The sequence below is a fragment of the Hesperophylax consimilis genome, chromosome 12 (assembly GCF_061612785.1).
Source record: "Hesperophylax consimilis isolate HC1 chromosome 12, BYU_Hcon_1.0, whole genome shotgun sequence".
Classification (NCBI taxonomy): domain Eukaryota; kingdom Metazoa; phylum Arthropoda; class Insecta; order Trichoptera; family Limnephilidae; genus Hesperophylax; species Hesperophylax consimilis.
The window spans coordinates 14,725,525-14,740,455 of record NC_142847.1 but is presented as its reverse complement, the minus strand read 5'-3'; the positions used below and the strand labels follow the sequence as shown (position 1 = coordinate 14,740,455).

Below are 14,931 nucleotides of genomic sequence, written 5' to 3'. Positions count from 1 at the left end.
CACGCTCATTTAAAACATCATACCTCCGAATATTGATACTGAAATTTTTAAACTACTTACTGAGGTTTAATGCCAATGAATCCACCTATGTATCATCCTTCATACCATATTTGTAGATTTTATAAAAAAAACCGTCCACCTAAATTTAGGCAGCCATGGTTCAAGGCCTAGAGCGATGAGACCTAAATACGGATAGTCATCGTTCAACTGGTTATGTACATATTATTCGACTAGCCTGCATACTCAGTCCGCCACTGCAACTCCATGTTTGTCTAACAAAACTATTTAATTTATCATTATTATGTTCATTCCTTTGCAGAAAAAAAATGGAAGTGATATTAGTACATAAGAGCAACACCTCCAAAGCACTCATGGCTTGTTCCACCCATCATCACTGCTTCACCGCCCTCACCGCCCGTCTCCCTCGCAACTCCAAGGTATCATCTAACTTTCTATCTCCTCCAGCAAGCGAGCAAGACGTTACACACGCTGACAAATTCACCTATTACCTAAATTTACCATTAACGGTAGGTAATCTGGAAAGCTCGAAGCAGATGGCGCTGTTATGGTTAGATGTCATTTACATGATATGACAGCTATGTGATACGGTTTAAACAATATTGTTTAATATGTATTTGAGTTAAGACGAAGCTACAAGCCAAAAATGTGTATATTCTTGGTATACCTTATATTGTAGGTAATAGGCATTAAAATCAGTTGACAAATGGAGAAACGTTCGATTTCAAGCACAAAACTGGATTTTATTTATTTTGTAAATAATTTTATAAGAAAGCAAAAAAGTTAATAAAGTGAAACTGTCACAGATAATCTTAGCTATAATAATGTATTTTTTAAAAGTTGTTTCCTTTACGTGTTCATAAATTTTTTTTAGTAGTTTACATTTATATTTTTTATTGAGTAATTTATTTTTTTATTTGTATTCTACTCAAGCGAAATGATATGAAAACCTTCAATTTATCTAAAGCATATTTTTTGGTATTCATTATGTACACCAATTCGTTATATAGATTAATCAAAATAGTGATTTAGCATTAAGCTTCGCCTTAAGCTTGATTTCGTACAATTTATTTTACTGTTTTGCATTACTTAATGGCTGGGCGAAGATGGACAATGTCCGGTTAAGTTGGTATAAAAAAAAATAGTTACTGATACAAAGGGAAAAAAGAGTATTAAGAAACATGATGAGGAACCCTAGGAACCCCCTTTAGGTGATATCTTCAGGGATTTACATATTAACCTCATCTATGTGGCTTCCGCGTATGTAATCCATTGGCGGCTATCCCTGTATGCAGATGTCACTTATGTGATCATAAGAGTAACAATATCCCGTTAGTAGTCCTACTAGCTCCCTCAGTGAAATTCAACCCCTATTTTGATTTCCTTTCTCGCATTTAAAACTATTTGGAATGTTTAACCTGTGCTTTGTTTTAATAGTTAAAACTGTGTTCAAAAAAATAAAAAAGTGTTATAAAAATTTGGTTAAAACACCTTCAAAAGATGAAACAATCTGGTCTTAAGCTAGACACTTATGGAATCCATATAGAATCAGTAGAGAAAATCTTTGCATTACACAACCATTATTTTCATTCCTTCTTTCACAATCGGTGATAAACGCAGTCTAATCTTTTAAACAATATTTTTAATATATTCAAAAATAAGCGTGCAACATTTCCACATAATTTGTAATATGATAGTAACACAATGCCAGCTGTCAAACATGCACACCAAAGTAGACTAAAATCCATATAAAAATGTAAAGTATTTTATATTCCATACTGAATCCATATGGAAAGAACACCAATTTGTAAAAAAAAAATTTTTTGTAAAACACCCACCAAACTACTTACAGGCTGTCCGATTTCATCTGTACTAACTGAAGCAGCTACATTGGAAGGCTCAGCTACCTGACCGTCCTTTCTTTAAGCCAGGTCCATTTTTTTCTTATCCCTTTCCACATGTCTGTAGGAATCTGTAGGCCCCATTAGGTCTTGACTTAGCACTAGCCTTTACAAAGCCATCAATATCACCATTATAGTAAAAATTACTTTGTAGCAACCGGTGGAGTGGTCCTGCACGTATTGCGTGGAGGTGGATGGGGTACCTCCGGCGCCCCCGGGGGGCTCTGCCCGCCTGGCACGGAGGTTGCGCCAGCTGGCCGACAACTGCGGGGGCCGGGTGCTCAACCTCAATCCCCCCCTGGCCACGTTGAGGTTCCAGACGCACCATCAGGCGCTGCGGTACGTGAAAACTTACTGTTTTAATTATATTGCAGGAAAATTGAACTACATCTGGGAAGATGATATCTCTGCCAATCATTTGCGATAAGATCGAATCCTTTCAGAGAGGTCTCATCGTAGACTATTAGAAACAAAAGGAGGTACGTATTATGGCGTGGAAGAGTACCGACTGTCGCAGAGCCTCATTCGAACAAAGCGGTGGAGCCAATGAAATTTAAGCGTTAAGTGTGTAGGTAGAAACTAAGACGGAACTCCGCTATGCGTAGATGCGAATTGCAGCGCTATGGGTGAATGATGTTGGCGACACTTTTGTATGCGTTGTTTCATACTAATAACAATTTTATGGCACATTTTGTTTCAATTATCTATGGATAAGTTTCCCATCTTGTATGGTTTGAGAACTGCTGAAATATTCTCGATCCCTTAATTCATTTCATTAACATGTTGTAATTTCCTATATGCACAACCGTAATGAGGTGAACAATGATAAAGAAATATTATCATTACATACTGAAAAGTTATTTGAGTTTTAGACCCAGCACTGGACACTTGTCGCCATAAATAAACCACTCACTAGATTGATAACTTTGTGCTTTTTGTGTGAAGAAAGTTTGACCAATATTTAACCCTAGATCTATATAATATTTAGACAGATTGCCAATATTTAGGCCCTGTGTCTACGTCACACCACAGGTAACTCTAAAAAAAGACAATATAATTTTCCCTCAGAGCCTACCACATTCATCAACCCAAAATATTATTTTAAAAATAAAGATGTTTGAAATGTCAAAACATATTTTTTGTTTCACTTAGACAATATAAATAACACAGAAACAAGATATACAAGAATATAATAAGCATAAAACACATTTTAATCTTCTGGGATCCTTTTGGCAGAAGGAACCACATAACAAGACATTGCGCTCTGAAATATATATATATATGTATTATTAGATTGACTAAAGGTTGTGGACAAAACTTAAATATCATTCCCTTTAATGGGATGGAATACAGTCAAGTAAAAATAAATTCATTTCTGAGGTGAAGTTAAGTTAAGATTATGTTATAAATGGAACACTGAAAACAAACAAAGAGATTCCCACCTGTATTTTGGTTACAATCACGGGTCCCATATTGTTAAGGTAAATCCGGATATTTTCCGAAGTCGGGAAGAAGGAAGATTGAGTAATTTCTTAATGAGCAATTACGCTTTTTGCTTCCAATTGAGAAATGAAGATCCACAAACTGACGCATATCCCGGAACCAACTCTCCTAGAGCTTACGTAGGTTGGATACTCATGTTGAGTAGAATATCTGTCAATGCAGCCACTTACAGAACACAGCTTACGAACTTTATCGGGAGACATTTTCACACAAGCAGATGATTTAAAATATTTACATTCACCACTTCCACGTTTGGACAACAATCAACATAAGCAATGACAACTTCAACGGCGTCAATGTCGTTTCCGGGAAGTGGTGCACATAGCCTCTTTCTGTTACACGAGTCGCTGATGGTAAAGAGCGAGAGATCAAACCACTAGCTCTGAGCCAATGAGACCCTCAGCCATAACGGTTTTTCATTGGTAGATGGCTCGAGGGCTGTGTAGACATCACAAAAACCATGGAGATTACCGTGTCTCTTCTATAAATTTTTTAAAAGTTTTTTTTGATAAATATCCAAAGGTGCGCCTCATCCAATAGGCACATGGGTTTTTAGGCTAGTTAAATAATTAAAAATAATTAAACCCAAACTAAGAACCTACTTTACAAAATACTTACTGTCATAATATGTCATACAGATAGTAAGATGGCTGCAAAGTGAACACAATGAATTTTTCAAATGATATTTTAAATGATTTAACTTCTCCGTAGACTGAAATAGTTGTTCCTCATTATAATTAAACTGACGCAAAGTAATTTTTATATAATTTGTGCATATTAGGGATGATAATCTCTGGATATTAACTTTGTTTTACGAAGTAAGCATATTTTGTTAAAATTACCTGTAATTTATACGCTTAACCTTACTTCTCAGTTTCGATATGTATGGAGATTTCATCTTTCCTGGAATGTATGTTTACATATCTGTTACAATTTATAAACTGTATGTTAAAAACGAGATTAACTTGCCAATTTTTCACAAAGACTTACTAACTGATATTTTTTCACAACTCTTTACTGAATGTGGAATTTTCCTGTCTACTTGAATTTCAACTGTAATTATTCCATATCATTGCAACATGATCAACTCAGATTCTGATTTTCACTGTCGGTAGGTAGTCATTACAAAACTCAACTGGGAAACTCGTCACAATAACATCAATGTTTTTTTTCTCAGGATGATTCACCTTTTCCAAGGATTGCTCATCCACCTTAACTTTAATAATATTATCATTTTTTTTTTTTGACAATAATTCCTAAATATTACCTGCCGAGGTGTTATGTCAATGACCCTTTGTTCTTTTCCCGGAAACTGTTGGATGTCACTCATTGGTCAATTATGACGACACTTTTCAGGTTAAAAATATGATTGGCAGTTTCATGCCTGTGTTTTGATTTTGACCAATGGGCGGCATTTGGAGTGTGGATTTTTTAAGGCTTGCCCTCTCGATTTTGACAATGTGCCAGTCTTTTGAAACATTGTAAATGAGTGCCACACGTTTTTGAAAGAGAACTACAGTAATGTGGATACTACATAAATTATTAGTAGATATTTATTTTATAAAATTAGTTAATCACACAATATTTACAGCCGATCTGTGGATTACAATTCACGATGATGCTTAACTACAATTATTTTAAAGACAGGTAAGGATTCGGGTTCCGTTCTCGGGATTTTGGTAACATTTGAACATGTGTTTTTAACTTTTATAAATTTGTATTTTAGGGCACTGAAACGCATGGATGGGGAAGATGTTTTTGGACACAAGATAAGGGTGTTACCACCCATAAGGACCTATTACAATGGTACGCAAATTTCTTCAATATTCCATCTGATACTTTTGCCATTCGCATCTATGAATTTTTCAATCCTACATCTACGATCCACAAAAATTTATGATTGCATCTGTTGAACAACCACTGATTTCATTGACAACGTCTATTTAAATATGTTTTCGTCAGACAATTGCAAAAGCATTCACGGACACAAATACTTGACCCAAGGTTGGTATGTAATTGCATTCACATTAGTGATTCAACTGTTTTTTTCATTTTGCTTTCAAAACCAAGAAGAAAGAAAAAAAGATGGTTAAGTTGTCTAATTACGCCTCACAAAAAACAACACTTGATTTCAAGTTAATTACTATTGGATACAACAATTTAAGTTGGGGGAGATGTAAACATGCACAAAATAGGTTTTTTAGGTCGTTAGTTTGGGGTATTTTAATAATTTATGCATATTTCCCAACCTTCAAACATAACTTTCGTTGAGAAATAATGGAACTTTAGTGCATCTTTTACTTGACATAAATGTTTGTTTTTTATCGTAATTAAATTGAAACCAAGTGCATTTTATAATTTTTTTTGTTTATTAAGCATGTAGCGGAATTCGACAAGTTTATCAAAAAAAGACCAGTGAACATGAAATGTTTAATGTTGTAGTGTAATTAATGTTTTTCTTCTTTTTCTTTAGGTGCTGTAAGGTCATCAAGTGATGAGGGTTATCAGACAGGAGTGGGGCGCCCCGTTAGTGCCCCTCCTGTCCCGCCTATGCCTTCTTTTCCCCCCCTGCCACACCCGTACTGTCAAAGCGTAAGTACCTACTTCATAATGTTACTAGATTATTCTATAGCAATAAAAAAGGCTATGTGTTGCCACATTTGAAAGGCTATTAAATTTTTGATTAGGTACATAAATAAATTGAAGTGATTTGAATGATGAAAACAGGCCGAGACGTAGGGGGGGTGGTGGGGCTCTGCTTTGCACTGTGTACCCGTCCCCTCGGTGAAGATATGTCCAAAGCGAAACACTGACTTTTCACTTCAATTTCTACAATCAATAATTAATTCATTTCTAAATTCTGTGAAACATTTTCAATGAATTTTTCTTGAGACCAGCCAATAAAACGTGGGAGGTTTTTTTTATATGTGACATCTCACAAGAGCGCCCCCGCCTGTACAGCGTAAAGACAGCGGAACTATGTCACCACCCAGTTGGACTGCGTTGTGAGGCGGGTTACGGTAGGGCTGTAGGACTTATTAATGCGGGTCTTGAAGAGGCATGCCCTGTAGTGCCATACCTTCAACTTCACATACTGAATATTCTCCTTTATTGATGGTGTCTTGAGAAATTGAGTGAGAACTTTAAAATGCATTGCTGGAAAATGAATTATCCACTTTTTTATTGTGCATTAGAAAATATCAAAGAATGCCAATATATAGCATGTGATAAAGCACTCAGTTTTTGTGCAGCAAAACTCTGAAGGGTAATAATTTTGTTGGATGACTGTATTTTCAAACTGGAAGGAACTAAATCTGTAATTTGTATAGAATCCTTTCAGAATTATAAAAAAGAGCTCCTTAAATGGGTACATATTTCTGTGAAGCCTCTTGTTTTTTTTCTTCTAGATACTTATTATTATTTTATTGTTGTTGGTATCACCACAGGCCATGGAACACGTTTCAAACGAAGACAGCTGGACCAGTGCACAACTGGCCCAGTCTTACTCTGAGGAAATGTTGGGGGCGACTTTCCGCCGGCCGGTGGACAGGACGCCAACAGGATTTCGCAGCATCAAAGGAACTCACGGCAGCCGCTCTAATAGTAATGAGTTCCAGAATTGTATGTATTTGGAATTAATAAATTGTGTTGCCATCATATATTAAGGCAAATTTACTAAAAACAGTGTATGAATGTTGTATACTAACACCTCAAAAAAAATTTATTATGATTGAATGTTAGAAAGAAGTCTAAATTTTCTTACCGATTAAAGAAGTATTGACGCAGGTGACGCAAAAGTGCTCAATCGATTTCCTAAAGCAGTAACTTTGGAAATAAAGAAATTGGTTCTGTTTGTTGATAATGTTTATTTAGGTGCATATCGGTCAAGTGACCACCGCCAGAGTTTGTGCCCATTCATGCTCATTTCACAGCATTTTCCATGACTTTTCACAAAACTTCTGGCGATGAATTCTCCACTTCTTGTCGTTTACATTTAGGGCCGCTAAAGTCCTTGGCTTGTTCGTGTAGACCCTTGACTTCAAAAGCCCCAAAGAAAGATTTCTGGAATGGTCAAATCGGGCAATCTTGCAGGCCAGTGCAAAATGCTTGCTTGTTGTGTGTGTGGCTGTACCGTATTGGTCTAACCACATGTTCTCCAAAACCAATCTGTCAATTTGTGGCAGCGGGAAGTTGTTGATTATGGTTCTGTAGCGCTCACCAACCACAGTAAAAGTATTGCCGATGCTATCCTCGAAAAAATATGGACCAAGCGCCTTTCCTCCGTAAACGCCACACCAAACGGTGAATTTGAGAGGATGGCATGACTCTTCGTGTATAACACGCTGATTTTCAATTCACCAAAATTGCTTATTCACAAATCCATCCACACAGGTGAAAATGTGCATCCTGGTGATTTTGTATAGTAGTTGCAGAAATTCAACCCACAACCTGCTGACTCAAAATATGCTTTATTTTTCTCTATTTCTGAATAAGAATTAATTATTAATAAAAATTATTTTCTTCAGGTGGTTCCCAGCTGCCCCTCTCGCTGTTTCAACCTACCCCTTCTCCATCACCTTCTCCTATTTTGTCTATCACCCCTTCACCATCTCCTAGCCCTTCAATGTTGGATGTCACCGCTTGGAATATGTCTGAGCGCAGCATGAGTGAACATAGGTTTGTGTATTTTATTTTACTGATAACCTTTGGAATGCCCTTGCTCGAGCGACCTAATACATCGGTAGTGTGCCAAAAAAAAAAAAAACACAAACAGAATGCTTTAATGTCAGATTAACATATGGATAAGCCTGAGTACAACGGGTAAATTTGTTTCCTTTTACAACTGCATTGTTCCGTTCTTTTATTTCGAAAAAAATTTTGTAAAGAAGAATGTTTCTTAAAAAAAAATTAGTTTAGCTTTTTTGTAGATGTAAAAATGATTTATGATTTAAATGGCGCAATATAAAATCAACAAAACCTATAATTCTCCAGCAGTGAAGCACGATCAGGATCTCCCCCTGGCTCGCCCCCCTATGTAGACATCACCGTCACCAACCTGGAGCATTCTGCCGACCCTCAGACGGTGAGGAGCATGCTGCACCGTATTTTCAGCGAGCATGTGCCTGTAAGTTTAAAGAAATCTTTTTCTTGGTAAATTTGAAGCATACAAAAAACTGTAGATTTTAACGGCAGATACTTTTGCTGTCTAGAATTAATAGGTCAATGTGAATTCTTTCAGCGTGCAACATTATTTCCGCTATGAGCTATGTATGTAGCTTTGAAATATGGATTTAACTGTCAGAAAGAACGAATAACATAATTTTTTTAAATTTACTTATTAGACCACACACAAACTCACGGAATTCGGGGGCCTGAATTCAAACAACGTTTAGGGACTAATAAACATGTTTTAAATTTTACACAACTGATAAACAACCGTCAATGTATCGTAGGAGGTATTTAGTTCAAAGCTAAAATGTTATGAATTTTATTTACTGATAACATAAAATAAAGAAAATGTGCTTCAACTAAATATCTCCATTATTAAAACAACACAAGTGTTGAGTTTCCTGTAAAGTTGCACTTTTGTTGATAGCGTTGTTCGATTTCAAACCCTCGAATTAATAGTGATTATTGTTAGATTTGTAGAATTCTATTAACAATCTTTACTGTTCCCAGGTGGTAGAAGTGAGCGTGCGCGGCACGGCGGAATCCCTCGCCGCCCGGGTTCGTGTCAGCGGAGCGGGCGCTGCCCAGCTGGCAGTGGCGCGACTCCACCGGCGCCGGGTGGCTGGCCGCCGCCTGCTGCTGTCACTGGCGCCCCCGCCGCCCACCACCCCACTGCCGCTGCTGCGTAGGCAGGTGGCGGCCCTGCTGCAGGTAACCAACCATTATTATATGTACTTATTTTTTGAAAATAGCCGTTTGTTTAGCTCATGGTATCATGGGCCCATTGTGCTATACCCATGCTTACCTTATTCTCACAACAGTAACCAAGTCCCTTTGTTAAAGTTCACCAGGGTTGTCATTGGGTATTTGGGAGTGTGAAGTGTAAACACACTTAATGTGGGAGAAAACTAGGGTTGCATTTGATAAATTGTTTTTTTTAAATTTTATTTATATTTAATTTATTTGGATTTTATTGCAAAGCGCAAATACTCCGACATTCTGACATGATATGTCAGAGGCCTGATGGGTTAAAACGCTATACCTTTGAAACTAATGCATATATTTTAATGAAATTTTTATGTAGCACTTACTGTACTCCAGTTATAAAAGCATTACATATCATAGTGTTAGGTGATTATAATGATGTTTTTATGTGTAACAAATGTAATTTATTAAATTACAAATGATTATTCAGTCCAAATCAAAACAAAAATAAAAACAATTTCCGCATCTCCTGGTGTGTTAAGATTTATTCCCCGTTCTAAGGACATATACGGTCCTTTTGATAATATTTCCCTCCACTCAAAAGAAGATGAGTAAGACTTGTATCACATATTTGTATGCAAAGATAAATGTGCATATTTTTGGAACTTTTACAAAGAGATTGGTATAATTAATTAATATTCATATAAAAATATTGTATAGCAAAGCCTTTGCAGCCATTAAAGTACGACTGCGTGAAAGTAAGTGTGTTAATATAAATTGATTTCCCATCATTAAATAAAAATCCCATCAACTGACACACAATTGAATAATTTCAGAGCGCCCCTGACCAGCAGCTCCCACTCTTCCGCCTGCGCGAGTTGTACGCAACCCGCCACGGACGCACTCTGCCCGGGGGTGAGGTGTCCCGCCTCAGGGACACCTGCCTCCTGGTGGACAGCCCCCGCGGCCGCTCTGTGCGTCTACTGAGGGCTCCCCCGGATACCAATCATCACACCGAGGTCAGTCCTAGCTACACTATTTTTAAACAGATTTCTAACAGAGTACATAAATAAAGCATAGATAATAATCGAACATTTTTCATGTTTACAAATAATTTTCAATTTGGTGGAGATTTCTGTCGTCAACTCTCATTAACTAGACAATTTACATTGACTAACGAAATACATTCAAAACTTAACACTGCACACTGCAGTGCACCTAAAGATAGTCATAATTTCACTGGACTGCATATGTAGCCAGCCGCACTATAGGGGTTAATGTATCTACCTATATACGTGGAGTAAAATTTAAAATAATAAGGATGTTTATTTTCAAATCAAATCATCTCGTGATTTTTCACAAGAAACAACAACTAGTATGTAAAATAATTTTAGTTGTTTTCATTCCAGTGGTGGGGTGAAGCAGAGGTATGCGTAATGCACGGGGCTCCCCCGACGGCCTCGGAAGGGGGTGTCCCAGGTGGCGTGGGCGTCCAGCCCGTGTACGCGGAGCTTCCCGGCTTCACGCAGCGCCTGCACGCCATGCTGAGCGCGCACAGCGGGGTCCTGCTTCTCAACAGGTAGGCGGTGAATCAAACTCATCCTTGTCCATCACTCTTAGTTATATTATGGACTTTTAAATCAGTAGTAGGAATAGTACTAGGCGTTAACAATAATTGAAATAAGCTTGGGAAAATATATATAAGCCCCCTCGGGGCCTAAGTCATCTCTGATGATGCTGGGTGGAGGATCTTTTTGAGGAGAGGAAGGAGTGAACATGAGTCTTGAAGAGACTTGTAGGAGGGAGGAGACACATAAGTCGGCAAATTGAGAACCCATAAACGAGTCGTATGAACAACCCATTCTGACGTAAAGAATATCAACCATGTACAAATGTTGGGCGCGCATTTAGTGTGTTTCCTGACTATGAACCGTTGCTGAAGAGATCAATGACACTAGTTCCTCAGAGCATCTTCCCTTGAAATACCGGTAGAACAAAGACATCATTCCCACCTGACTCCTGTGCTCTAAGGATAGCAATCCGTTGGGTAAGATAGGGGAATCTATCAAACAGACCTCCCGTTTCTGCACCCAGTCAAGGGTTTTCAAGTATTTCGTGGCTCCAGACTAGAGGTGGCTGCCAAATTCAACAGTAGGATGCACTTGCGATTTGTATAGGGTCAGCAGTTGTGTACTGTTACACTTGACACTAGGTTCTATGTATCGGATAAGAAAATTCACAAAGTTAGGTGGTAGTAAAAAGATCTTTTTAATTTGACGCCAAGACTGCCAATGACAATAGACAGTAAATGACTGCATTGTGTTGAATTATGTTTGTATGTAGTTACTGATCAATTATACCCGACTAAGGTTGCAATTTTCCATCAATAGTGTTGGGCGTTGACCATTGACCGCACCTAGGTTTTATTTCCAATGGTTAGTTATATTTCGATACTGTTCTAGTCGTTAGCTCATTACTTTTGAAAAGGAGAACATCTGTTTGTCCTTGTCATTGACCCAAACAAGCAGGTCATCATAAAAGCTAAAATCTCTTCCACTTATTCACTTGTACTCCACTTGTAACTAAATTAATTTAAACATTAATATTGAATGACAGCCTGCCGCAATGCTACGCCGCCCAGTTTGGCGAGCCGCTATGCATTGACGCGACCCTCGGTGTGCCGCTTGAACACCTGGTGGCCAGTGCCCGAGGTGTCGCCCTGCGCAGCTCTCCGGCCCCGCATCCTCGAAAGCTGGTCGTCCTGGCGCCAACGCCCACAGTACCCAATAATGAAGGTTAGTCTGAATACAATTATTTTTAGTACCGTTTCATTTTATCATTGACACCTTTATTTTGGAATAATTTTTTTTTTTAAGAAAGACAAACATTCCTGAGTTACGAATAACCTGACAATATTTGAAAATCACCCACTACCATCACAGTAATGTGGGATTTACACTAGTCGATTTTTGCGATAGTTGTTTCGACAGGCCGTGACCGAAAATGCAAGCGCCAAAGTAGACTAGTTATCGACCTTTGCCGTGTGGCAACACATTGAATGTGGCGGGTGTCTCAAATCGACTGAAAACTGAGTCGCAGGTGACCACTAACCGCAATTTTTAAGCAAACGGAACTTGCCGCATGCGATACTAATCAACTGTGAAAATGGAGTGACTATGCAGTGAATGAGTCTATACGACACGAAGGGGCAACTAGCCGCATGGCAAATCGATTAAATAGTAAGTCCCCCACAAGAGGAAAATGTTGCTTGTGTCGTGATGGAGGACTTAGCCAAGGATTTGAACTCACTACGGCTGGGTTGAAACAGACGTGATGCCAACGCAACCACTGACCGATCATTTAATTCATTGATTTATTTTTTCTGTTGGCTATGATTTTCAATTAATTAGTTGGTCTATAATTAACTTTTTACTGAATTACAATAGGTAAAATTACGATTTATGAATGTTAATATTTCATTTGTGTAATACGGTACATCCATTGTTTATCGACAGAAAAAAAAAAAATATGTAATGACATTTTTGTATTTAATAGACTTTCCATAACGATTAAAGATATGCCATTTTTGATTTGCCGCCGAGAGCGTTTGTGAAGTTACGTCGGCCAATGTCGGTAAGGTCCCGGTGACAGCTGCCTTAACAGCTAGTAGCTTTACCCAAGTGTAGCCAAATCCGAAACATTTTAGATGAAATTCGATGTTTTAGTGAAAATACCCCATTCTTTGATTACATAGAAGTGTTTTTATTATTTATTTCAAGCAGTGTTAGGGACCAACTCGCAGACCTCTGGCTCAGGGAATGATGAAGAAGTACCCGGATCCCTGTCCTCCTTGAGAGCTCTGCTCGCCAGGGAACTCCTCGATTTACTGAGGACTGTGCCCCGTTGCCAGATGCCCTTCAGCAGGTAATATTTTAATTTTAATATTATTAAATCTTAATATATATTATTAAAAGAAACCTGTGTTTCCCTACCCGTCTAATTTTCTTCATAACCAGCCACTGGTGGTTGTAGTGGTAGATAGCCATTGATGTCTCATCGAAAGTAAGAGAGTTCGGTGGGAGTGGCTGCGCATGGGTGGGAGTGGGTGATGAAAATGTGCTTTGTTATGGGAAGGCCGCGAATGCTTCAGATTATTTCAGAATGGGCCCAATGTATTGACTGTATCGGAGTGAGTCAGGAAGGTTCCAGAAAGTTCTCTAGAACAAGGGTGGCCAACCTGCGGCCCGCTGGGTATCTACTTGAAGACCGCGGAGCATATGCACACATTTTTTTTTAGTGTACATAAAACCACCAAAAGAACATTTCGACGTGCGTAGTTTGTATCATATCTCATACATGGAAGTAACTCAGTACATTGATTCAACTATTGTGACAATTTCTTCATCGTATATTCGTGTTAAAAACTATTACTAAGCGTGTCGATGATATTGGAAAACATATTAAAGATAATTTGAAAAATCGAGCATCCAAGTTAATATTTTATGCTCTAGCATTGGATGAAAGCACAGACCTAATAGATAGAATAGCGATTTTTATCAGGGGTGTTGATGTCCATTTTAACAAAATAGAAGAATTAGCAGCACTGTATCCACTTAAGGACACTACTTGCTCACGAGATTTGTTAGGAGCTGTTACATCAACATTGAATCGCTTTTTGTTACAACTCAACATATCGGGCTTAACAACAGATGGTGCTCCAGCAATGGTTGGGAAACACAAAGGTTTAGTAAAATTGATTGAAAATGAGGCCTGCAAAGTTCATCAGGAGAATTTATTTTCCAAGTCCCTTAAAATGGATCATGTTATGAAGGTGGTCATCAAAGCAGTGAAGTTTATTAAGTCGAAGGGGTTGAATCACCGTCAGTTCCAAGAGTTTCTCAAGTCTTTGGATTCACAATATAACGAAGTTACATTTTATACAGAAGTAAGATGGCTGACCTGTGCCAAAATGTTGAAAAGAGTGTTTGATTTGAATCAAGAAATACAATCATTCTTCGCAAGCAAGTCAAAAAATATCCCAGAATTTGAAGACTAGGAGTGGGTTAGTGACTGTGCATTTCTGGTCGATATAGTTCCTCCTAAATGTTGTTAATACATACTCATCTATAAGGGAAAGATCAACTAATTAATAACATGTATGATCTTATTTCCGCATTCCAAATGAAACTTGGGCTTTGGGAACAACAGTTAAGGACAAAAACAGTTAAGGTTGTTTTTACAGCCAGAGATAAATACGCTTCATTCATATCCGACTTAAACCTGGAATTTGAAAACCGATTTCAAGATTTTAAAAAGCACTGTGTGCTTTTACTGCATTTGCAACGCCATTCTCCGTAGACGTGAATTTATTGCCAGAAATTTTACAAATGGAACATTGAGAAAAGAGAGGACTTGGCAAACCAATAAATTATTCTGTCCAAAAAATGGCTGCCAAGATGGCGGCCATCCCAGATAGTTTCCATGGTTATTATTCAGTGGCTTAATATTAGGGAGCTACAACAATTATTTCTTACTTATCATAACCTATTATATTTAAATAAAACACATTTTTGTATGTACAAGAGTATATTTAAGTATAATATTTTTTCTGGCAAGCCTAGGACTCCAGTAAATA

The 14,931-nt window shown here is 37.9% G+C and overlaps 1 protein-coding gene across 2 annotated transcripts in view; it reads left to right on the top strand.

Annotated features, from left to right (window-relative positions):
• Marf1 (meiosis regulator and mRNA stability factor 1-like protein) overlaps positions 1-14,931 on the top strand; it is a 41,028-nt gene that overhangs the window by 10,873 nt on the left and 15,224 nt on the right. Inside the window, exons 6-17 of one of the 2 annotated variants that reach the window (XM_089638144.1) lie at positions 320-437; positions 2,074-2,258; positions 5,149-5,228; positions 5,896-6,014; positions 6,869-7,025; positions 7,949-8,099; positions 8,415-8,547; positions 9,102-9,302; positions 10,133-10,315; positions 10,706-10,875; positions 11,913-12,091; positions 13,079-13,220. In XM_089638144.1, coding sequence (XP_089494270.1) covers positions 320-437; positions 2,074-2,258; positions 5,149-5,228; positions 5,896-6,014; positions 6,869-7,025; positions 7,949-8,099; positions 8,415-8,547; positions 9,102-9,302; positions 10,133-10,315; positions 10,706-10,875; positions 11,913-12,091; positions 13,079-13,220 — 1,818 coding nt within the window. Of the gene's footprint in view, positions 1-319; positions 438-2,073; positions 2,259-5,148; positions 5,229-5,895; positions 6,015-6,868; positions 7,044-7,948; positions 8,100-8,414; positions 8,548-9,101; positions 9,303-10,132; positions 10,316-10,705; positions 10,876-11,912; positions 12,092-13,078; positions 13,221-14,931 lie in introns of both variants that reach the window. The other variant, XM_089638143.1, reaches the window with a different exon arrangement.